The sequence below is a fragment of the Python bivittatus genome, unplaced genomic scaffold, assembly GCF_059951505.1.
Source record: "Python bivittatus isolate LINGU-HERP-01145 unplaced genomic scaffold, Pbiv_v1 ctg000020_np1212, whole genome shotgun sequence".
Lineage (NCBI taxonomy): Eukaryota > Metazoa > Chordata > Lepidosauria > Squamata > Pythonidae > Python > Python bivittatus.
The window spans coordinates 91648393-91672104 of NW_028277030.1; the positions used below are offsets into that span (position 1 = coordinate 91648393).

The 23712-nt window shown below is 37.9% G+C and overlaps 2 protein-coding genes across 2 annotated transcripts in view; one reads left to right on the forward strand and one right to left on the reverse strand.

Annotated features, from left to right (window-relative positions):
- FMN2 (formin 2) overlaps positions 1 to 3181 on the forward strand; it is a 175343-nt gene extending 172162 nt beyond the window's left edge. The window contains exons 17-18 of the mRNA XM_088143933.1: positions 502 to 583; positions 1433 to 3181. Of these exons, the coding sequence (XP_088000059.1) occupies positions 502 to 583; positions 1433 to 1459 (109 nt within the window). The 3' untranslated portion in view covers positions 1460 to 3181. The remainder of the gene's footprint in view (positions 1 to 501; positions 584 to 1432) is intronic.
- A 3041-nt stretch (positions 3182 to 6222) lies between these two features.
- GREM2 (gremlin 2, DAN family BMP antagonist) overlaps positions 6223 to 23712 on the reverse strand; it is a 34616-nt gene continuing 17126 nt past the window's right edge. The window contains exons 2-3 of the mRNA XM_088143944.1: positions 12851 to 12929; positions 6223 to 9010 (exon numbers count right to left, since the gene is read on the reverse strand). Coding sequence (XP_088000070.1) covers positions 8497 to 9010; positions 12851 to 12885 — 549 coding nt within the window. The 5' untranslated portion in view covers positions 12886 to 12929 and the 3' untranslated portion in view covers positions 6223 to 8496. The remainder of the gene's footprint in view (positions 9011 to 12850; positions 12930 to 23712) is intronic.

Consider the following 23712-nt stretch of genomic DNA (forward strand, 5'->3'; position numbering starts at 1 on the left):
TAAGTTCCCGGAGAAAAGCAGTATATAAATCTAACAAATAGCTCAGCAGGATTTCAGTAGATTACATTGTTGCTCTCCAATTTTCTGAGAGGCTAAAGCATATTTGTTTGGGAACGTTCCTAGATTCTTCTTGAGCTGACTTCCTAATGAAGACATAGTTGGCCAATTATTGCAGTATTATTTAAACTATGGAAATTATATATTGCCCTACAGTTAATTAAATATCCCAATCTGAAATCTGCAGTTTTCAACAAGCATTTTCTGGGTAGCTGCTATCTTTCTTTTGGGGTAATTCCAAGACTATTAATCTTACAGTAGCATAGAGAACTACTGTAAGCATTGTGTCTCTTGGTGCCAGATAGGATTTCCTTGATAGTATTTCCTGATAATTTATATTTTGCATACTATCTGGATGATTGTATATTAAACTTGTCTTGTCCTACAACAGTCTTGTATTTTGCACAGATTATTGACTTGATGGATTAATTCAATGTATTGCAGGCTTAAAGAGGCTGAAGAGGTATGTAGGCAGAAAAAAGGAAAATCACTTTACAATATAAAACAAAAGCATGATTCTGGAATTGTAAGTACAGTTTGTTCTTGCTATCTATAATTAAATGTTTAACCAAGATGTAGAATGTGAGTGCAAGGTCTTAAAATAAAACTAACCTGTTTGCTAGATTTAGGCCATGGCGATGGTGATAGTGGTAGACTATAGGAATGGTGAAAGCACCAAGTAGCTCTAAATGCTTTGTTGTAGTCATTTAACCATAATGCAAGATAAATGGCTCGTTTTAAGCGTCTGAAGATTATATCCTGGGAAAATTCAACTTCATATCCAAACAGTCTGATTTAATTGAATTTTGATCTTTGAGTTATAGTAAGGGGGAAAGTTGTTCCCCACGGTTGTTTTGCTTTCAGTTATTTGGCTATTTCCACAAGTGTCTGAATTTCTCTTTAAGCACATTGTATGAAAATCTATTTGTAATTTCAAATGCCAGCAAGTCTCTCCAGTAATTATTTTATAATTTCATTTGATAAACTAAAATGCATAATAGCAAAGCTTACTGTACAGGATTTCCCTGGTAGTTACTTTGTTAGCCATCCATTGTCAGACACACATTCACTAAAGATGTGGATCCTAACCATTTCAATGTGCAGGGCTTTTTAATGTTTTCCATGGGATGATCAATGTTTCAGGTGTGTTCCATGTATGCATAGAAGACTTTCGATCCTATGAGGTAGCACGGTTATTTTTCAGGAAGCAGGGTTAGACTAATACTGAATGTAACAAAGTCACTGAACAGATGCAGGATTGTGGAAATGATGGGATAAGCTTTGGTTGACCTAACAGGTTTCTCACTGTTTATGAATATGCTAGGAAATACTGAATCTCTTCTTGCTCACTCTGTTTTGTGTCCTTCATTTTCAGAAAGCAAAGATAAGTATGAAAATATGAGAGAAGAAAAACTTATGTCTTCATACAATGGTTCAATAAATTGAACATGCCTTGGGAGGTAGGGGAAAGGAAATATTCTCATTCAGCCCATTTGTTTTCTTGATTTTCTTGCATTTTATTTCCTGTTTACACTGACTACCATGAGCATTCACTGATAAACAGATTTTCAGGATGGAATGCCCAATAATGGAAGCTATTTGAAATATGTCTCCTACAGGCACCCCATACTTTCTTTTCCATCCGGACATTATTTTGCAATGTATATGGTAGAATACTAATAAAGACTAAAGTAGTCTGTGTAAGCAGCAGTATTTCAGTGTGTCCTAAACATACTGAAAACTTTATAAACATCTAACTTCATATAGATGTTACACTTCCATTCCTGCAGAAATTTTTTTTCCAAAGCAAATACATTACAGCACTGCATTTAGACTAGGGAGAAAGTTACTTCTCAAGAACTGTTTGTATCCATTTCCTATTGACCTTGTAAATGTATTCTGAATTGGTAAAAGTGTTTCTTTTACACTCTAAGCCATGCTCTCCAAAGTTACTCCATTGCATATTGACTAAATATGCCCTAAATATGAAATTCAACCCAGCTATTGTTATAGTTGACAAAGTTGATCATGATTTGCTAATATTAAGGAATGGAACCAAAACAAAAAGGAAAAAAAAACAATTATAGCTAAGCACAGGACTCACTTGGTAGATACCAAACAATCTCGGGTATTTCAGTATGTTATATACATTGAAAAAACTCTTTGTTTGCAGAGTAACAGGAAACTTGTTGTAGACTTTCTATCAAAGTTTTGAATTGAAAAATTTAAAGAACTAAAGATCTTTCCCTTTTCTTATCATTCTAAATTATGAAGGATTATATTAAGAACCTTGGTTTTTCTGGTGATAAAGCAAAGATTATGATTTCTGTTTGATCTTACATTTTATTAAGTACTTGTACTACAAAAGGTACAGCAGCTGCAAATGTTTTGCACCACTTCAATCTCAACTGCTGAAAACAATTTAATGATTGGGCAGATCTAGTTTACATTTCCTCCACACTTTCTAAGAGCAACTTTTTAAAAGATTAAAAAAGCCAAACGTAGGGAAAAGATGTATATATCTCAATGCCTCTCAGCATAGAAGGTGCTAGAGTGATGCAATTTCTAAGTTTTGAAATATTTATTTTTCTCCATGTAACCCACTATATGATACCTGGTTATCCAGAGATTAATATGTGGTTCCAGGAATCATAAGGGCTGCATAAAATATGACCTCAGGAATTGAATTTTTAAAGTACCAATCACTAAAAAATATATTTTTCCTCCACTGGGAAATTATTTCCTGTTACGTAATCAGCCTGAAACTATCACGTTTCAGGATAGTCCCAGAACTCCATTATACGATCCAGTAGCATCAGGAATCAGGTTATTTCTTTGGGAAAGGGAAAAGAGAAGATTGTTACAAGAGACCTATCAAAAGCAATTTAAAAAGTAAAACATATTTTAATAGCACTGATTAAAACTCATGTTTGTATTTATGTAATTTATAGTCTTTTGCTGTTTCTGCATTTTTTCATTTAAATGCATTTAAAAACATTGAAGCATGTTTGTTTTGTAGATTTCCTGTTCCCTTCAGTATCTACTGTGTGTCTATTGCCATTCTAAATTGAATAATGCTACACTTAACAAAGATCGCTATGTGCAATATTGTATTTAGTGTTTCTATTCCAATTTTTTTTAGAATGTTAATTTATATGAAAAATAAAATAATGAGATCAATGTTGTATTATGCATATAGTACTTTTGGAGGTTCTTGTTGCTCTGAGATGATTAACAGTTACTCTGACTGCAAAAATAGGGACTTTAAAAGAAAATTTAAAATCCCTGTTCTGAAAAACTTGCAATATAATCTAAAATATCAGATAAAGAGAGCCAACATCAAGGGAAGAACCAGAAGAGAGAAATAAAACTTAGGCATGCCTTCTCTAGTTTGCCCTATTGTACTCAACCTGTACAGACCTAAACCAGGGGACGTTTCCTCTAGGTCTCTTACTCTGGATTACTCAGACAATACCTCATTTCTCGCAGCCATACTCCACTCAGGAAATGGATCCTGCTCTCAATTACTGATACCATATTTTTCCGACTATAAGATGATACTTTTTTCTAAAATCCTTACCCTAAAAATTGAAGGGCGTCTTATTCAAGGAAGTCAGCCGAGGAGAGAACTGCGCGGTTGCAAAACTGCCCATACTTTGTTTCTGCAAAGAGGCTTCCTCCTATTGCTAGCCTCCAATCACAAGTGAAATAGCTTGTCTCCCAAACAGACTTCCTCCAATCACGAGCCTTACGTAACTGACGTCAGCTGATGCTGAACAGACCAATTAGAGGAAGTCTCTTTGCAGAGACAAGCTATTGGCAGTTTCACTCATGCTTGAATGTAATCAGTTATGCAAAAGAGCATGGAAATAAATAGAGCTGCAGAGAGACGGTTTGGACCTCCTCCCACCGAGTGTATCAGGTAAATGTTAACTAATTACTAAATAAAAATGTGTTCTGCACTCTCTTTAAAATATTGATTTCTTAATTTTGGGTTGGAAAAGTGGGGGTCTTGTACATGGGGGCGTCTTATTGACTGAAAAATACGGTAATCCCATCTCCTAGACTGAAAGCTGGTGCAGAAAATCTTGCACAAGCTGGGGTAGTAGAATGCCTGGAGCAACTTTGTCATTGTCAGTTTCCAGACAACTGTAAGAATCGCATCCATTTTGGCTTTAGTCCCACCCACTACTGAAATATGGATGCCAGTAGGATTTAACTAAGGTAATGTGAACCTTGCCAGAAAAAAGGAGCCCCATTCATTTCTAACCTCTAAACAAGCATTACAATGCAAAACAGCATCATCTTTTGTTGATTGGTCGTAAGTGATCTGTATGACATGGCTTATTTTAAAAAGTGGCATCAGATGACATTCATCTGCCCTTTCTTCAAATGAATGCAATCCATGCTTTGGTTGTATTAGTTGGTTTCTACTGACTTTAAAGGTTAACTGTATCATGTTTCTTTCTTACCTCACCACAGCAATGTATGGTGCCAGGAGGAGAAGCCCAGAACAATGGGGGGAAAGTTAATTAGAGATGGTTTTATACATCCCAAACTAGTGACAATAATTTATATTCTTATGTTTGCAAATAACCCTTAGTCTCCAGCTCTTATTCCAAATCATTACTGTCTACTGAAAATTCAAAAGTTGGATATAGTAAGATCATCTTACAATAGAAGAAGACTGGCAGTAGAACTGAAAGTCTACCCAAGACAAGAAGCTGACTTATTTTCGCATTGATATTATCTGTGAATAATATGACCATTTGTAGCTGACAGATTAATCTATCTGCCACCAGATGGCAGGCTAATGTCTTAAAAGTACTAGGAGCTTTGAGTTAGCAAGAGAATAAATGGTTTATCTGTCTATAAGCTTTAAATAGTACTGAATAGCATTACAGCCAGCAGTTCAGACTTCTCCAGCTTTCTACATAGATTTATGCAATCCCCATTCCAAAGGCCATTGTCTGGAAACCATAGAAGCTGCTGTTGCAGCACAATTGAAAGGTGTCAGGTTGGAGAAGATAGCAATAGCAGTTCCTTTATAATTCATTGCAACACTTTTGATCACAAATTCAAAAGTAGTAGTGGCTACAAAGAATAATGCTGTGAATACAGGGGATTTGCAGCAGGTTAGGAAGAACATAAAGTGGTTTGGATTCAAATTTAACCAAACTAGGCTTAAATCCTTGCAATCAATGAGTTTAAGGCAGTTATGCCCAAGGATGTGTCTAGCCAGTCCAGCTCTTGCAGGCCAGGTTGAGTGAAGAACTCTTCATGATGCCCAACACTCAGCCCAGGTTGCTAATCTCTGGCCTGTTTATAACTCTGCTGGCTGCCTTGTCTACAGCCATTACCACTTGACAACAGCCTGTTAGAGCTCAGGAATTAGGCTAATCCAGTTCCACACTGGGCAAAATCCAGCAACTCTGCCAAGCTGGAGAAGGAGGAGCCACAAGGAACCAGTTGTTGACATCAGGACTGGTTGTTGCCTAATTTGGATGATGACTCTGGTTATATCTAAGGTGAATCACTCTGATTTCAGTGTATCACTAGAGGAGCACTAGAACTAAAATTGGATCCAGTCCAGCAGAGCTTCTACAGAAGAAAAACTTCATGTAAGTGCCTATACCTTCATGTAAGAGTACCTAGCAAGACTTTTTTGTGGAGCTGAAAAATATTGATTTGCTGAATTAGAGCACTCTTGCTGTTATTGGCAGAATATCCTTGTTCATATTTTTGGACATGTTTAATTTTGACCCCAAAACACAGATCTGTCAGATACGTACCTGTTTATTGTTCCACATCATGTTTAAGATAATACTGTTTTGATACTTAGTCCTACACATTTCACTAAAAAAGAATATAGAACATTGCAATGAGGAACATAGTTGGGATCCTAGAAAGAAGAAAGAAAATTCAGTAGCCCATTTTTTTTAGTTATCGTAATGAAAGAATTCCTTCATTTGTTTCCCTTAACATAATATCTTCAAATGAAAACAGTTCCTGCTTCTTACCAAAAGAGAACAATAAAGTTAACTAGGTGTTATGTTTGTTATGTTGAAGACTGTGTACTTACAATTACTCGTTTGGAGTAGAACAATCATGATACTCTTCAGTTTACTTTCATCCATTCCAAAACATCAATCAATAAACCCAGTTTATTGGAAGAATTGAGGTTATATATATTATACATATACATAAGTTGCATTGGCAAGGAACCTTTAATTCTTGACATACTGTTCAACTACGGTCATATCCTTGGGGTTGATGGAAGTTGACATGCAATAAAGCTGGAGGGTCAAAAGTTCTCTGTCACTGATATAATAGAAAATTGGAAACTAATGTGTGTGTATTACATTCACATTTTCCATACATACCAGAGTGCTGGCTTTTACTGGTTATCTTCAGCTATGCATATGTTGCTTTTATATGAAATATTCCATAGTGGCTCTATGATATTTTAATTATTTTATATTTAAATTAAGTGGAAGTTTCCTAACAAAGGTTAAACTTAAGCTCTACGAATATATACATGAAACAAATATACATGAATTCCATATATCTCTAGAGTATCTTTATTCTATAATTTAACAATAATACACCTAAAAATAATTATGTTATATTTATAACATTTATTCCACTTCATTTTCATTTATAAAACAAAACTTAAATAGTATGAACTATTACAACGTCAACTCAACTCTTATAAACCAAACCAAACGGTATTCCACTATTGTAGCAAATCTGGTTTGTTTGTGACAGGCTAATATAGAGCTGTCTCTGAATAGTCATCCTACATTATTGCTTGAACAGTTTCTTTTTAACCAAGCCCTAATAATAGGAACCAAATGTTATGTTCTCTTTCTCCAAGAAGCAGCAGTCCTGGGCAACAAGCCTGTACATAAAAATACAGCTGTCCTAACTAGTTCCCTAAATATTAGCTCTGATAGAAATCATAAGTTATGGTCGTTAAAACCACCAAAGCAAGCCTCAGCCTTCTTTACTGTACTTTTCTAAACATGATATTGTTCTTGGGTAACGTTGAGGGACCGAACTCTAAGGCCCCCATACGTACGCAATCCCCACTCCCTGTGCCAATCCCCATAAACCGATTGGCAAGCCTAATGGAGATCAGTCACTCAGAGCCTCTCAAAAGAACCTGTCTGGCATAATAGAGAACTGTGCCACTGAGCCCTTGAGGTGGCATCAACTTGCAGCTTTAAGAAAATATTTGTTTAACCCTTTCTGATCATGTCAGAGGAAACTTGTAGCAAAAAACATCTTTGAACATTTGATTACTTTGGCTATACCTATCACAAATGCAAAACTCCAAGCCATGCAATGGGTCACCATCAGTGTTACCCAGAAATTTTCAAAGGAATCTAAATGGTAACTTTTGGAACATGCAAAAACCAAACATGCAGCCTTGTATTAATTGAGTTTATCAAGTCCCTTCATACATTAAATTTTATCCTACATAGATGCAATTTTGTATACAGGAAACAGGAGTTAATTTAAAGATAAAAGACATTATTTTGCTTGCTTCATGCTACAGTGTTTTAATAAGTCAAACACAATATTGTTTTCCTTCACAAATGTAGTCATTCAACATAGATGAGGATAAATGCACAAGAATGACTCTTGGGAAGGAAGGTTTAAATCAACGGAAATTTAACACTAGCAAAACCCTCTCTGCTGTAAAGGATAATCTGGTCCCATGTTTAAGACTTATCTCAGCCCTTCAAATACTTAGTCATCTCACAAATTATACATGCTTATGTCTATCATAAAAACTTTAACAATTTGCTGTAACATGACAAGTGAGGCATTGCTGTAGAATTCTGTACTTGAGACAATGGCTGAAAATGGGTATAAATCCACTTCAGTCTCTTCATCGGAAAGTGCAAGCTGATATATCCATGGAAGATAAGGCTGCTTAAAAGGCACACAAGTCTTATCTATCAGGCCAGACAGATCACTGCTTCCCTTTGCTGTTCCTAACTGTATCCATCCCAAGGAAGACAGGATTAAGCATCAGAAATGAAGCAAAATGTTAACCGAGACTGAAATAGGAAAATGATGAATACTTAATTCAGCCATTATTCATCCAAAAGCGTGAAGTGAAAGCCAAAAGGATTTCCACACAGTGGAAGGAAGAGTTAATTATTGGATTTATATCACTGGCCACCAAAATGTTCACTCTCACATCAGACAATGGCTCCTCACTTAGTGGCAAGCCCAGTGGTGAAATAGCTGTTTTGGTAATAATAAGGATGGCATTCTTATTTGATCAGCTCATAGCAGCCTTTATTTCCAGTAGGCAAACAAAGCAAAGAACACTGCTCTAGAAATGCTCCAAAAATGAGTCAAGGAAAAACAGCCAGCCAGTTTCATATCTGAAGAAAGGGTTTAGGAAGAGTCAGCTACCAGCCCTCACTTTTGTTGTTTGCCTGAACTGCTCAGGTTCACAGACATACATCGGCATTGCTTGACTTTCTGGATCTTCTTAAGTCGAAAAGGTGGGTCCAGTTCAGGGCACTCTAGCTCCACTGTGAAGGAGGTGACCTTCTGAGGCTTGCAAAAAGCACATGATTGGAAAGATTCCTCCTCCTTTTTTACATGCCGGGGGATATAGAAGGAGTTGCACTGGCCATAGCAGAAGCGGTTGATAATTGTGCGGCTAATGCACCCCTCCTCACTGACAGTCTGCCGTAAGGGTTGGGTTTTGCACCAGTCACTTTTCAGATATTTCCTCTCTGTAACCACCAAGGCCTCCTGGCTGGAGGCCAGCACTTCTTTGTTCAGATGTTGCCTCCGCTCAGAGTTGTTACTTCTGCTGCCTTTGTAAGGGGAAGGAATGGCTCCCGCAGGACGATTTTTCCTGGGTTCTATCACTTGAACCAGAGTGGACATGAGAAACAACGATAAAGCAAGTTTCCAGATCATCCTGCAATAAGATAACAAAACCAGGATAGAAGTTATACATCTAGAAAACCATCAAGACATCATTTCAAAATGTATCATTCTAAGCATTCTAATTCTGTGAATCCAACCTTATTCTGGACTCAAAGAGCTTTTAGGGAGAGTTGGGAAAATAATTCAGAAATAAAAAAATCAATGTAGTGAATGGCTACATCAGACACAGGTAAAAAATAAAAATGGAAGGACAAAAGAATACAGTGGGGCAAAAAAATATTTAGTCAGCCACCAATTGTGCAAGTTCTCCCACTTAAAAAGATGAGAGAGGGCTGTAATTTTCATCAAAGGTATACCTCAACTATGAGAGACAAAATGGGGGAAAAAATCCAGAAAATCACATTCTCTGATTTTTAAAGAATTTATTTGCAAATCATGGTGGAAAATAAGTATTTGGTCAATATCAAAAGTTCATCTCAATACTTTGTTATATATCCTTTGTTGGCAATGACAGAGGTCAAACGTTTTCTGTAAGTCTTCACAAGGTTTTCACACACTGTTGCTGGTATTTTGGCCCATTCCTCCATGCAGATCTCCTCTAGAGCAGTGATGTTTTGGGGCTGTCGCTGGGCAACATGGACTTTCAACTCCCTCCAAAGGTTTTCCATGGGGTTGAGATCTGGAGACTGGCTAGGCCACTCCAGGACCTTGAAATGCTTCTTACGAAGCCACTCCTTCGTTGCCCGGGTGGTGTGTTTGGGATCATTGTCATGCTGAAAGACCCAGCCACATTTCAATGCCCTTGCTGATGGAAGGAGGTGTTCACTCCAAATCTCACGATACATGGCCCCGTTCATCCTTTCCTTTACATGGATCAGTCATCCTGGTCCCTTTGCAGAAAAACAGCCCCAAAGCATGATGTTTCCATCCCCATGCTTCACAGTAGGTATGGTGTTCTTTGGATGCAATTCAGCACTCTCTCTCCTCCAAACACGACGAGTTGAGTTTAGACAAAAACGTTCTACTTTGGTTTCATCTGACTATATGACATTCTCCCAATCCTCTTCTGGATCATCCAAATGCTCTCTAGAAAACTTCAGACAGGCCCAGACATGTACTGGCTTAAGCAGGGGGACACGTCTGGCACTGCAGGATTTGAGTCCCTGGTGGCATAGTGTATTACTGATGGTAGCCTTTGTTACTTTGGTCCCAGCTCTCTGCAGGTCATTCACTAGGTCCCCCCATGTGGTTCTGGGATTTTTGCTCACTGTTCTTGTGATCATTTTGACCCCACGGGGTGAGATCTTGTGTGGAGCCCCAGATCAAGGGAGATTATCAGTGGTCTTGTATGTCTTCCATTTTCTGATTATTGCTCCCACAGTTGATTTCTTCACACCAAGCTGCTTGCCTATTGCAGATTCAGTCTTCCCAGCCTGGTGCAGGACTACAATTTTGTTTCTGATGTCCTTCAACAGCTCTTTGGTCTTGGCCATAGTGGAGTTTGGAGTGTGACTGTTTGAGGTTGTGGACAGGGGTCTTTTATACTGATAACAAGGTCAAACAGGTGCCATTACTACAGGTAACGAGTGGAGAACAGAGGAGCCTCTTAAAGAAGTAGTTACAGGTCTGTAAGAGCCAGACATCTTGCTTGTTTGTAGGTGACCAAATACTTATTTTCCACCATGATTTGCAAATACATTCTTTAAAAATCAGACAATGTGATTTTCTGGATTTTTTCCCCCATTTTGTCTCTCATAGTTGAGGTATACCTATGATGGAAATTACAGGCCTCTCTCATCTTTTTAAGTGGGAGAACTTGCACAATTGGTGGCTGACTAAATACTTTTTTGCCCCACTGTATACCTTTAGGAATTTTTTTAAAAAAATTGACTTCACTAACAGCATCATTAATAAATCTTTGGGAGGGCTCAGATTCTATCTGCTTTGGAGGACTCCTGCTTCAATCCACATTTCTCCCAAATCAGTCCAGTTCAGTTCTGGCATTTAGGATTTTGAAAATATCCACCACACATTCATAATTATAATAAATAATCATATAGCTGGCAGTATAACTAACTACCAGTTAAACCAACATTTTGACAAACTTTCCCATAAAATATCACAAATATAAGAAAATACAGTTATAATGTATAGTTGTTCTGTAAGAGATTCTAATTAGTAAGGCTCCACCCCTTTCCTATCCCTAATGGTTAAACAGAGCTAATCATGACTAATAGTAAAAAAAGGAATGGGATAGTGAGGGGAATAAAATTGTTTATAAATTGATCCAGTATTTTAAAAAAGGTAAAGATGCCTCAGGTCTTTACTATATGCCCTTTTCTTGACCACATTACAGAAGAGGTTTGCCGCTGCCTTTTTCTAGATTGTTTTTTTTTTTAATTTCCCAATGTTCCCTAGTGATTTCCCATCCAAGTATTATGTTGGCCCACACAAGGTCAACCATCTGCCGCCACCTGCCAAGATGATAAAATGCAGACACTATGATTTGCTTTTATCCTGGAGGCAAACAAGAGAATTCAATTCCATAAAGGTGTTTTGGAGCAGGGGGAAAGACATGAACATAGCACCCATCTGAAACTCTTAAAAACTGCTCCATTGTTTCTTGGGATTGTCTGTCAATGATAGAAGACAGCTCTGGAGTCCCAGAAGGAGACATGGCTGCTTTAAAGAGCTGTCGAACATGCTCCGTTCACACCCATCTTCTCCATAGTGCTTTTTCTGAATTCTTCAAAGTGCTGCATTGCCTATTAGGCAACAACATACAATCTCACTCCCTCACTTCCATACACCAACAGCCTCTCTCTGCACAAAATTTGTCCATGTGTAAAAAGGACAAATCTACAACTCTACACATTCACAGGCATGCATGACACTTTTTTTCTTTTTCCAGTGTTTTTAATTGATCTTATAACCAACAAGGAAGGCTTTTTTCAGCTGCGTTCTGGGAAGAAAGGAGGAGCCATAATTCTTATGTTTCCTTTATTGTTGTTTAGTCGTTAAGTCGTGTCCGACTCTTCGTGACCCCATGAACCATATTGCACCAGGTCTTCCTGTCCTTCACTGCCTCCCTGAGTTTGCTCAGTTTCATGCTCATTGCTTCAGTGATGTTATCTAACCATCTCATCCTCTGCCGTCCTTTTCTCCTTTTGCCTTCAATCTTTCCCAGCATCAGGGTCTTCTCCAAAGAGACCTCTCTTCGCATTAAGTGACCAAAGTATCTGAGCTTGAGCTTCATTATCGATCCTTCCAATGAGCAATCAGGGTTGATTTCCTTTAAGATTGACTGGCATCAGTTAATTGTCAGATTGATTGTGCCCAATGGTAAGAGGGACAGGATGCAAAACACAAGAGGCCTGGCAGGGCCCGGGAACTGCCTTGCCAGATGTCTGTCCTAGCCTAGTTATGAAATGAACAAACATAAATCACCAGGGCCCAGTACAATGCAGTCAGTCCAGACCACTCTTCCCAAGCATCAGGCACATTAAGAATGATGCTTATGTAACAAATATATCCAGATGCTTCAAGCAGACTCTGTTACTTTAAGTGGCTTAGGGTCACTTAAGATGGCCCCAGAGAAGTATCTGCCACTGGGCATTTTTCTTGACCATGCTCTATGAAGAGAAACTGGGGGAAATGATACTTCTTTAGCATATAACTGAGAATGGTCACTGTGATTTGCATAATTATAGGATATAACAGCATAAGCATCAACTAACTTCAGATACAGCAAGGTTACTGTGTATTTGGGGAGGGGGGGTACTTTGCTTATGGAGTTCAGTGTGTAAACTGATTAATACACAGAAGAGAATGTCAGTTTAACTTAGGATGTTAACATTTTAAAGCTACTTACCTAAGCAGAAAATTGATGCCAAAATCTTGAGCCATTCACGTTGACCTTCTGGAAGTGGAAGGGAGTACTGTCTTAGCACCTTACAAAGAAAACAATCATTTTAAAAAAGAGACATAATGAATGCTATTTCACCAACACTAGCTACAGTTTTCTGCACAAATTTAAACATTAACTTGACTTATCCTGAATTATGCCTATTCAGTGACCTCAATTCCTGAAAATGTTTATTCCTAGCTATTGTAGATTCAAAATCCAGCAGAAATCAATGAGCTTCTCTTGTAAATAAGTGTGCTCAGGATCACAGCCAGAATGTAAATGATTATCTCCTTCATAAGTCTCCAGCCAGTCTTCAGAGGAGTCACAGAACTCTACTTGACTAACATTCAGTTACTGTGGCCAAAACCATTGGATGTCAACTGGATATTCAGGCCAAATTCCTTTCCAATCAGCTAATCACAGCCTTCTCTGGAGATGCAATTGAATCTAGTATTATTCCTTTCCTTCTTTGTTGCCAGACCCAGGAATATACAAAGAATGAGTCAGAACCTCATCTGAATCAAAGCTCATTTAATTGTTCTAAATTCAAGTGATTGAAAAATAGACGTACATCATTGCTTTGGATACTGGGTTTTCCTACTTGGTTATAGAATCCAAAACCCAATGCCTTTGTACAGATTTCTGTAATGAAATAATCCCTTCCTTCCTTTTCTTTCTAGTGACAGAGCAGAATAAAAAAGTATTGCATTCATTTTTCCTCATTCTGCATCAGACTCTAAAAGTTCACAAGAAATCTGCCTTTTTGTGTATTTCTCATAGGTATCTTTATTAATAGTTTTGCCTAACAAACAGGTGTGACTGGGCTACTGCAATCCAGTCTGCATAGAGCTTCCCTTGAAAGCCATTAGGAAGCTTCAGCTGGTGAGGCAGCCTGGATAGTTATACCAAAGTTCCCCACATAATGCCTCTACTTTGGTAACTGTACTGGCTGCACTCCACTCCTTGGGAAGCTGTACTGAGTCCCAAATTCAAGATGCTGGTTATTTCTTTTAAAGCTTTATATGGCTCAGGACCTGGATACCTTCCAGACTGCCTTCTCCAAACTAAAACTACCCATGTGGTAAAATCAGGGGGAGAAGGCTTGTTGGGGGTCCCATTGAGCCTCCTCAGTGCCAGTGCCCCTTCTTGGAACAGTCTGCCCCCAGATATCTGGACTACTCCCTTCCTGTTGGACTTTCGAAAGGCTATAAAGATGTGGCTGTTCAAGGTACCATTTGAACATTTGGGAGGTGATGAGGATTAGCCACCCCCCAGTTGGTGGAGTGTCTATTGTCCATAATATTATACTGGTCAATCTTGTTTTACTCTTTTTAACCCTTATTAGTGAATATCAATCACTTAGAGGCTGCTGGAACTAGTAGCATAGAAATCATAGTAAACAAAACTAATAAATATTAAAAAGGCTAACAGAATCAGTCACCCTCTGGGAGAGATGGTCGGCATATACATTTAATAAATAAATAAATCATACTAGAAATCCCCAAAACCATTGTGGGCAAAAATGTCAGACCACAAAAGTAAGTTAGTGGGTGATCTTAATTGACTTTAAAAAAAACCCCATACATAAAATGTATGATTATATTATAAAATTTTAATGGGGTAATCAAGAGAGTCAAGTCCCTCTAGAACCTTTAGAAGAAACTCAAAACCACAATATTAGAAACTCTAGGGAAAAAAGACTAAATCAGGAAAGGTACCATCAAGGACAAGAAGTTGCCAATGTGGTTTGAAAACAGGGTCAATCGTCATTAAGAAAAGAAAATAGGATTCTATCAGAAATGTATAGACTTATCCAAACAAACAGAATAAAACAAATATCTTTGGGCACAAGAAATACAAATGCATTTTAATGAACTTATGATTCATACCAAGGAAAATAAAAAGTAAAGCAATTATTTTTAATGCCAGCTACAGATGTGATTGGATTGTTGGATTACAAGGGCAGATACTTATGCATGAAGTGACCTTTTAGGGAGTCTGCTAAAGGTGACAAATGCAGTTTTAGACCTTATTGTTTGAGAGTTCTTGAACTCCAAGGCAAAACTGATGACTGCTCTAATGCCGCCTGACCAGAAAAGCTATCTTGTGGATGAGAAACCAATGAAGGAATCAATGCAATGTGCTGCTGTGATGAGGGGAAAAAAAAAAAAAGGAAAAATTTATGGAGGAATATTTAGGAAGAAATATTTTAAAAACTGCCAATATCATAATCCTTCTAAAATATAAATAAAATTAACATGACAGAAGTGTACAAAATTATGCAGGGCGTAAGAAAGCATATATTTGTTTTTCCCTCAAAGGACTAGGGCCCTGGGTCATCCTATGAAGTTGAATGGTGAAAAACTCATGATAGATAAAAGGAAGTCAATTTGCTAAGACAAAATGTAGTGATGCCTCCCACTTGGATAACTTTAAAAGGATTAGGAGGATTAGATTATCACTAGCTACCAGTCATGATGGCTCCAGATTACTTCAGTATCAGAAGCAGAAGGCCTATGACTATCAGTTGCTAGAGAACATAAATGGGAGATTTCTGCTATGTTCACATTCTGCTTGCACGTTTTCCATAGGCATCTGGCTATTAGCCACTATTGGTAAACATATCAGACAAGTCTTTGGTCCAATCCTACTATTATCATTACTTTCCCTACACTAATAATCAACAACTGGAACCAGTAGAGATTGTGCAGAAATTCCACATTCTCACAATTAGCACTAAATGGGATGGCACTTAAATTTATAGTAGTCTGCAATAAAGGGAAGTTGGCATATTGATGTATAGAAGTTAGACAGCAGAGCCCAGGATCTCATGGGAAAGGCAATACAAAAAATACTATGATGTCTGGTCAAGGGGAAAACAGTAAATACTTTCTTTATACATGTTTCTGGCAAAGATCCTTCTCTGTTACCTGCTTGCCAAAGACCAAACTTAGAAAATTCTGCATATAAAGAATATATAACTTTAACAGAAACTACACTCTTCTATAAACTTTAACAGAAACTATAGTGCTTCAACTTTCACGTTAAGAACAAAGTAAAGCATAAGCAGTACCCAGGAAGATGCACAAGTAATATCTATCAGATCCAGTGACTCCCTTGATCATTCAGACTACAAAGCAAGACAGAGCTGGAAATTTTAATATTATAGCAAGAGATTCTTGCCCATTCTAACTTTTGCCAGACCTCAGGGGTGCTACACCAAAGTCTCAGTTTCAGGATTGATGTATATCAGCCTTTTAGAAAGAGAACTGACATGGGTGAGATCAATGAACTTGGATACAGCTTGAGAAGCAGCATTTGCTCCCACGCCAACACTCTAATGACTAGAAAACATGGGGTTTCTGCAGCATGGGGGGACTCACCAACTCCTGAGAGCCCCTCTTCAAATGTTAGAAGAGCTGAACAGGCCTGGCAGGCAATATTGGCAGCACTGCTTCCTAAAGCATTACAGTTACTAGGTAAGCCATGCCTGGCAAACATCTCCTTACCATGCTGTTATTCAAAGCCCAGGATTACACTTCAAGAATACCTCAGGTTTTTCTTTAAGACTCAGTATTGGCAGCTGTCCCAGGTACAGGTCAGCTCCTCCAATACTGCTCGCCTGAAGTGTAAGGATTTAAAACAGTCACTTCACACACAATGTTCAGCCAACACAATAACATTTTAAATGTGGTGATCTGAAGATTAAACAGGTTTTACAAAATATCTCTCTGGCTCCACACAACACCATAGTCCATCATGTCCTTACTTGTTAAAAAAAAAAATCTATTGGTCATAATGTGACAGGGATCCTAGCAGCATAATTAAAATGCTGCTGAAGAATGTTGCCTTAATATTTATACAATGTCCAAGTTAAGTGTTGGGTAATTTGCTGAAAACTGCCAGAGCTTTGTTCTGTAAATCAACCTTTCCAAACTTGTTATACTTCAACACTAAGACTACAACTCCCATGGCCATCGATTTAAGTAGCTAAGAGTTATGGATGATGTAGTTCCAACAAATTCTGAGAGTTATCAGCTTGGGAAAGGCTAAAGTAGAACATTTTCCCATCTAGCTGAGCTATGAAGCAAATGCGCCCACTCTTTATTTACTCCACCATAAAAGCCATAAATGTATAAACCCATAATGTCTGGCTTCATAGTAAACACTAAACCAAAATCAAACAAACCATATTATGGTTCAATATAGTAGGAGGTCCCACTCTGTAATTTGAAACCTATCTGTACTTCCTTAGCTCTTAAACCCAAAGCCTCTATTTTTCCCTGTGCAAGCAGGCATGTGCTGTAACACTCTTTCCCTAAAAGAGAGAAACCAGACCAAAGAGGTATTAAGTGAAAACGGTTTGGCTGATGCTCCTGTAATATCTTAGATCTTAGTTACAGCAGAGCTTTCAGAAAGGGCCATCAAAACAGTAATTTTGGAGATGAGTACTATGACTGCGGTTGATAATTGGAGGGATGACCAATGGATGCATGTCACACTCCTTCTAGCCTCTCGGATTCAGAGCTGTACCCAGCAGATCTCTAATTGCCACAGATACAGACACAGCACTGAATCTTAATTAGTTTCCATAGAAACCATGATTTCAGGAGAGGAAAAGAGATGTGAACTGAGGACAAAAGCAAAAATAAGCAAGATAAACAATATGTAGTGATACAGGGTGCTATAAAGTTTTTATTGGCACATTTGGAAAAATTGGCCAAGTAAGCAGCAATAAAATTTTATATCATAATGAGCACTTTTCTCCAGTTTTGTAGGAGGGAAATAGAAAATGTCTAGGAAAGGAAAAGCAGGCTATTTCTGACCACACTTGTTTATCACACTGGACTCAATGGTTTTGGAACAGCCTTCCAGATCTACTGGGTGTCTCCTCAGTGTTCTCTGTGGACAACAGGAATGGTAGCCCAAGACATCCAGACGGGAAAAGGTTGGAAAAGATTACTTTAGAAAATGCCTTCAGAAAATACCTTTCCTTACAGTTCTTTAGGACAATAAAGAATCATATGGCATATGTCTCCTCATGCAGAAGCAAAAAAGATAAGCAAATGAAAAAACATATCTGGCTATTCCCTCTCTAACCACTGAGCCTTCATCTCCACTTCCATATTTCTATTGATAGTTGGTTTTTAATGCTCTCTAATTTTTCTAGCTATTACTTTAGGAGAGAGATAAAAAACATTTCATCTATTTAAAAAAAAATGCAGCATCGTGCCCTCTTGCATTCTCCCTTGTCCTTCTTTTCACTTAAACAACTTTAAATACTAAAGAGGTAGATTAATTCTTAAAAGAAAAGCAGGGAAGGGGCACAAGAACATTCCTGATTAAATATTAAGAAATTTAGTTAACTTAGCCATCAGGCAGTCTGTTGGCTGCAGCTCTTCAGAGTAACCAAATTGTTTTGCTAAAAGAGAACTGGTTTGCCCAGCTTACTCTTTATTAAGTAAAAGAGCGCTCACATTCAGAGATCTGCCTTTGACAAGCAACAAAATGAAGCAGTTTAGATTTGCTATGATGAAATCCCTGATATTTTAGTGGAGGGTAATTGTCTAATATGTTTTATGAGTACTTCAAGTAGAAAAGGAAAAAAAGATTTCATTCCAAATAAAGAATAGACTGATTTTTTAAAAAAAAAAAATCTGCCCAACAGAAGGCAGCTTTGCCTGTGCATCAGGACAAAGCTTTAGGAATCAAGTGAAGCTAAGTAGACATCTGGAGGATGGGGATTATGACACTGAACTTCAACCTTTCTGGATGGCAACAATCTAGAGAAGGATTTCTTAGACATTAACATGAGACTAGAATCCCACAATAATAATTGCATTTATAAAGACTTCCTAGATACTTTAACACACTTTCCATTTCACTCAAGATTTTTCAAACTACTACTGAATAGAAATTTAAAACAAAAACTTTTCTACAAGGAGTTCAAATAACTAGTGTATATAGAATGGATGAAGGAGAACCATAAAAGCTCAGCTGTTATTTGTGTTCAACTGGCAGAGCCTGGAGCAATTTGAAGTGAAGACACTTTAGAACAGTGCTTCCCAAACCTGGGTAAATTACCCCAAATTGGGTAAAAGTGGTTTTTGTTTGGGTAATGATGCACAAACCCATTACCCATCACAACAGAGACATTTAAATTGACTTAAAGATTGCCGCATGTACTAAAATATATTCAAAAATCTCCCAAAGTATTCCCATTAAGAGAAAAATATTGTATGCTGCCCATACAGTCGCTTTGTGAGATGGGCAGCTATATAAATGTGATGTATAAATAATATATAATTATATATATATATTATAAATGTATAAATAAACAAAAATAAAATAAATAAAAATCAATGAAATTACTAATGGTAATTTGTTATAATGACATAAAGATCATTCAATGATACTGTTTTTCTAATACAGGTACTCCTTGAGTTACAACCATTTGTTCAGCGACCCTTCAAAGTTATAATGGTGCTGAAGAAAGGGATTTATGATCGGTCCTCAAAGTTCCAGCCATTGCAGCACCTCTGCGGTCACGTGAACAAAATTCGGGCACTTGGCAACCAGCCCACACTTTACAACCAGTTGCAGAGTCCCACAGTCACATGATCACCATTTAAATCCTTCCCTGCCAGCTTCCCACAACAAAGTCAATGGGGAAGCCAGTAGGGGAGGTCACAGGTCTCTCGGGTAAGTCTCGCCCACCCACCCCAGCCTTTCTTCACTTGCATGCATCGTGCTCTCCTTCCCCCCTTCGCTCACACACACCCACCAGTGCCATCCTTCTAATAAGCAGCTTTGGGTAATGAAGGAAAAAGTTTGGGAAGCACTGCTTTAGGGGAATTCTTGCAGAACTTGTAGTGAAAATGACAGAACTATACAGACAGAGACCCTGCTCCATATATCTCCATCTTATCCTCTCAGCTTTAAAGCCTACAACAGCTTTGACTTTCACTGTGCCCTATTTATCTGATCATGCAAGTAAAGATATACAAAAGTTGTTACATAGGCATGAAATTTGCATTGCTTTTGGAAAAGTACATGCATTGCCTATATTCTGTCATGCAACTGAGTGCCTATCTCATACCTAATGCCACTGTCAATTTTCTGAAGTGCAGTGCATAGCAATGTGCTTGTATGCACACATGCGCATGTATGCACATAACATAGTGTTACATTTGTGTCCTGCGTTTTGATCCCACAATAGCAATGAATTTATTAGACTAGAATCCAAAACATAGTGCAGCAGAAATAAGATCTACTGAAGATAACATTAAGCCTTAGCAAAGATCTTCTGCCAGTGAAATGCAGCCTTTCACATTAAATTAGAAATTAAAATAATTTTGCAAAGAGCAGTTACCATTTACAGTGCTAGAAAGAGGTAGGAAACTCACCAAAGAAAAGGAAAGCAGCATGTAGCATTTTTTGTTTGTTTGTTTGTTATTTTCATTCTCTGGTTTCCTATACTCTATTTAACAGTAAAACCTGAAAGCATTGGTAGCACCTAATATACTCCTTGCCAAACTAAGGACAATATCTGAGTTACTGTTCCTGCTCTGAAGGGTCGGGGGGGGGGGAGTCCTGGAGCTATGTTCCTCCTTCCCTAAATCACTGCTTATTATCCTGGTTTTTTTAAAAGACTTGCAAGAACATAAGAGTGGAAGAAATAATTTCTTCACCAGAGAATTCTGAGTGATAACCAGGAAAAGTGCAGGGGATGGGCATTATTTTATGTATCAATATATTTCATGAATCACCCAGCTTACAGGAATGCACATTTAAAAATACAACTTCTGTTGCATTTCTTTGCAATCTCAAACATTAACTATGTTTAATATTCCACAAAAAAAAGCACCCACATTTAAATTTCAGAACATAATAGTCCAAATTAATAATTAAGACAATAGCACCTTGACTTAATGAGCTGTAACAAACCAACTTTGTATCATGGCATTCAGTCCCTTCTCTACTCAATGCATTGCAATTACTTAACCTCAAAGTTTTCCATTAACCATACTTTCCTATTAGTTGGGAAAATGTCAAAATCTGAAACCAATTTCAAAACATGGTTTAAAATCCCAGCTCATTCTGAAACTCCTAACCACATTTTCCTAGTTTAGATGTAAGAGAACGTTTAATTGAAGATTTCCTGGCATATTACAATATCCTGAGAAGAGAGGGGAGAAGAGCAGGATGAGGACATAGCAAGTTAAGTAAAGGGTACTGAATTATTCAGAAGTCCTGTTCAAGACATGCATGTTTTTTGGAAATATCCATATTTGTTGACTTCAGTTTAAGCATAAAAAAGAGGGTGTTTATCAAAATAAGACCCAAATAAAACTACATTAGCCTGAATGCTAAACCCTTCCTTCTGATCTCAAGTAACAAAAGTCTATGTATTGATTACTGCTTTGCCCTTTCATTGCAATGCCCGTGAGTTTTTGTTTTGTTTTTTGCTTTTTTCCATTCATCTTAGCAAATGCCGTACCAGGCAAATTGTTTAAGCAATGCAGAGCTGACCCTAATCTTCCTTGGTGCAATGCAACCCCCTGTACAAATGAAGAATTTAGTAATGGTACCACTGGGCAGTAATTACAGCTAATCTACTATGAGCTATAGATCTAACCAATCTAACTCTTATTAGATCTTGGTTAAAATGAAAGTGTGCATTAGCCCCTCTACATATTTAACTGATTTTCGTGAACAAGAGTGCACTGAAAATCAGATCTGAAAATAGCTAAAGCTGTTTGATTTCTCTTCTTATATACCCTATTGGCAAGGATGCCATTAATAGGATGATAATGGGGGCTAATTGATTGGAGTTTCTCTGAATCCAGGTGCACCATCATATAGCCCTGGAAATTTTCTATCAGACTGTATTTCAATTTGCTGTTACTTACTTACCTAGCTAAACTTAACACTGCAGATTTCCTAGCTGAAGTATTTCAGGATGAGATCACAAGAATTTAAGAAGCTGCCTTACATTAAGGGCTTACCTGCACTGCCCATTCGCCCCATAGGCAGGACAGGCAGACAACTGTTTCTGGAGGGTATCTTCAAAGCAGCATCATGGCACACTTCTTTGTTCTGCTTCTGAACACAATTTCCCTGTTGTAACCTCAAGTATTCCTGTCCAATTAGGCTAGAGCACATTAGGGCAGGCTAACTACAGCAATTCATTGGCTGCTTCAAAGAGGAAGGAATCTCAGGGCTATTTAGGAGCTTAGGGTGACACCCTTCTATCTCTGTAAGGTGACTGGAAAACAGTGATACAGTGGAACCACACTAAAAAGAAGAAGAAAGCAAAGGGCAAAATATAAAGCTCAGGAAAAAAAAACTACTTTTCAAAAAAGTTTCTACTGGTTTTCAAATCAGCAATCATTCGACAGACAGACAGACAGACAGTTTTTATTAGAGATTTTAACATAGGTAAAAGATAAACATGAAGATATATATAAAGAAAAATTAAGAAATAGAAAAAAGAAAAAGTGCAGAAAACGATAGAAAAAGATATAAAAAGCAAATTCCGATCTTCTTTATAGCACTTACAAACTTATTATTCCTCCTCCGTCTTTAAAATTATATTACATGGTTCTCTTCTTCCCATATTCGACCCTTTTTTAACCAGCTCACATCAGCAACCTTTGACTTACAAAGCAAGCATTATACTACCTGTGCTACTGCAAGTCATGTTAAAGTTGGGGCAAACAGTCCTTAAAAACAAACACAGTAGTAAGAAAGAGATCCAGATGTCTCCCCCCACCCCCAAATAACCAACTCAGCTACATGGATTCTGTATAGCTGTGCCTCTATTCTGCAAAGTTAGCATATGGGCTAGGTTGTACTAATTGTTCATCACAATCCCAGAAAGTTTGCCACCCATTAAAGTAAAAGCTCATAACTATATATAACATATATAACAGCTATAACAACTAGCTATAATTATCTGCCTAGTTCATCCAACTTCTATTGTTCTTTTCAGTTACACTACAGATGGACACCTCTCAGCAGTTATGGCCCACACTTTTTCCCCAAAACCTATTCTGAAGTTGTTCAGTCATTAAGTCGTGTCCGATTCTTTGTGACCCCATGAACCATATCGTGCCAGGCCTTCCTGTCCTTCACTGCCTCCCTGAGTTTGCTCAGTTTCATTGCTTCAGTGATGCTATCTAACCATCTCATCCTCTGCCGTCCCCTTCTCCTTTTGTCTTCAATCTTTCCCAGCATCAGGGTCTTTTCCAGAGTCCTCTCTTCGCATTAGGTGACCAAAGTATCTGAGCTTGAGCGTCATTATCAATCCTTCCAATGAGCAGTCAGGGTTGATTTCCTTTAAGACTGACTGGTTTGACCTCCTAGCAGTCCAGGGGACTCTTAAGAGTCTTCTCCAGCACCACAGTTCAAAGGCATCAATTCTTCGGCACTCGGCCTTTACGGTCCAGCTCTCACAGCCATACATTACTACTGGAAAAACCATAGCTTTGATTATGCAGATCTTTGTCGGCAAGGTGATGTCTCTGCTTTTTAATATGCTGTCTAGGTTTGCCATAGCTTTCCTCCCAAGGAGCAAGCGTCTTTTAATTTCATGGCTGCAGTCTCCGTCTGCAGTGATCTTGGAGCCCAAATAAATGAAGTCTGTTACTGCTTCCAATTAAGCAATACATTTGGGTTAACTAACAGTCCCATGGGCAGGGTAGTGATTCAGTATTATCATATAAGGCAAAGGTGTTGCTATGAATGGCGAGGGGGAAGTCAGGTTTGAGAATGTTCTCTATTTTTTTATATATGTATTAAGACTATTCGTTGGCCTACATATT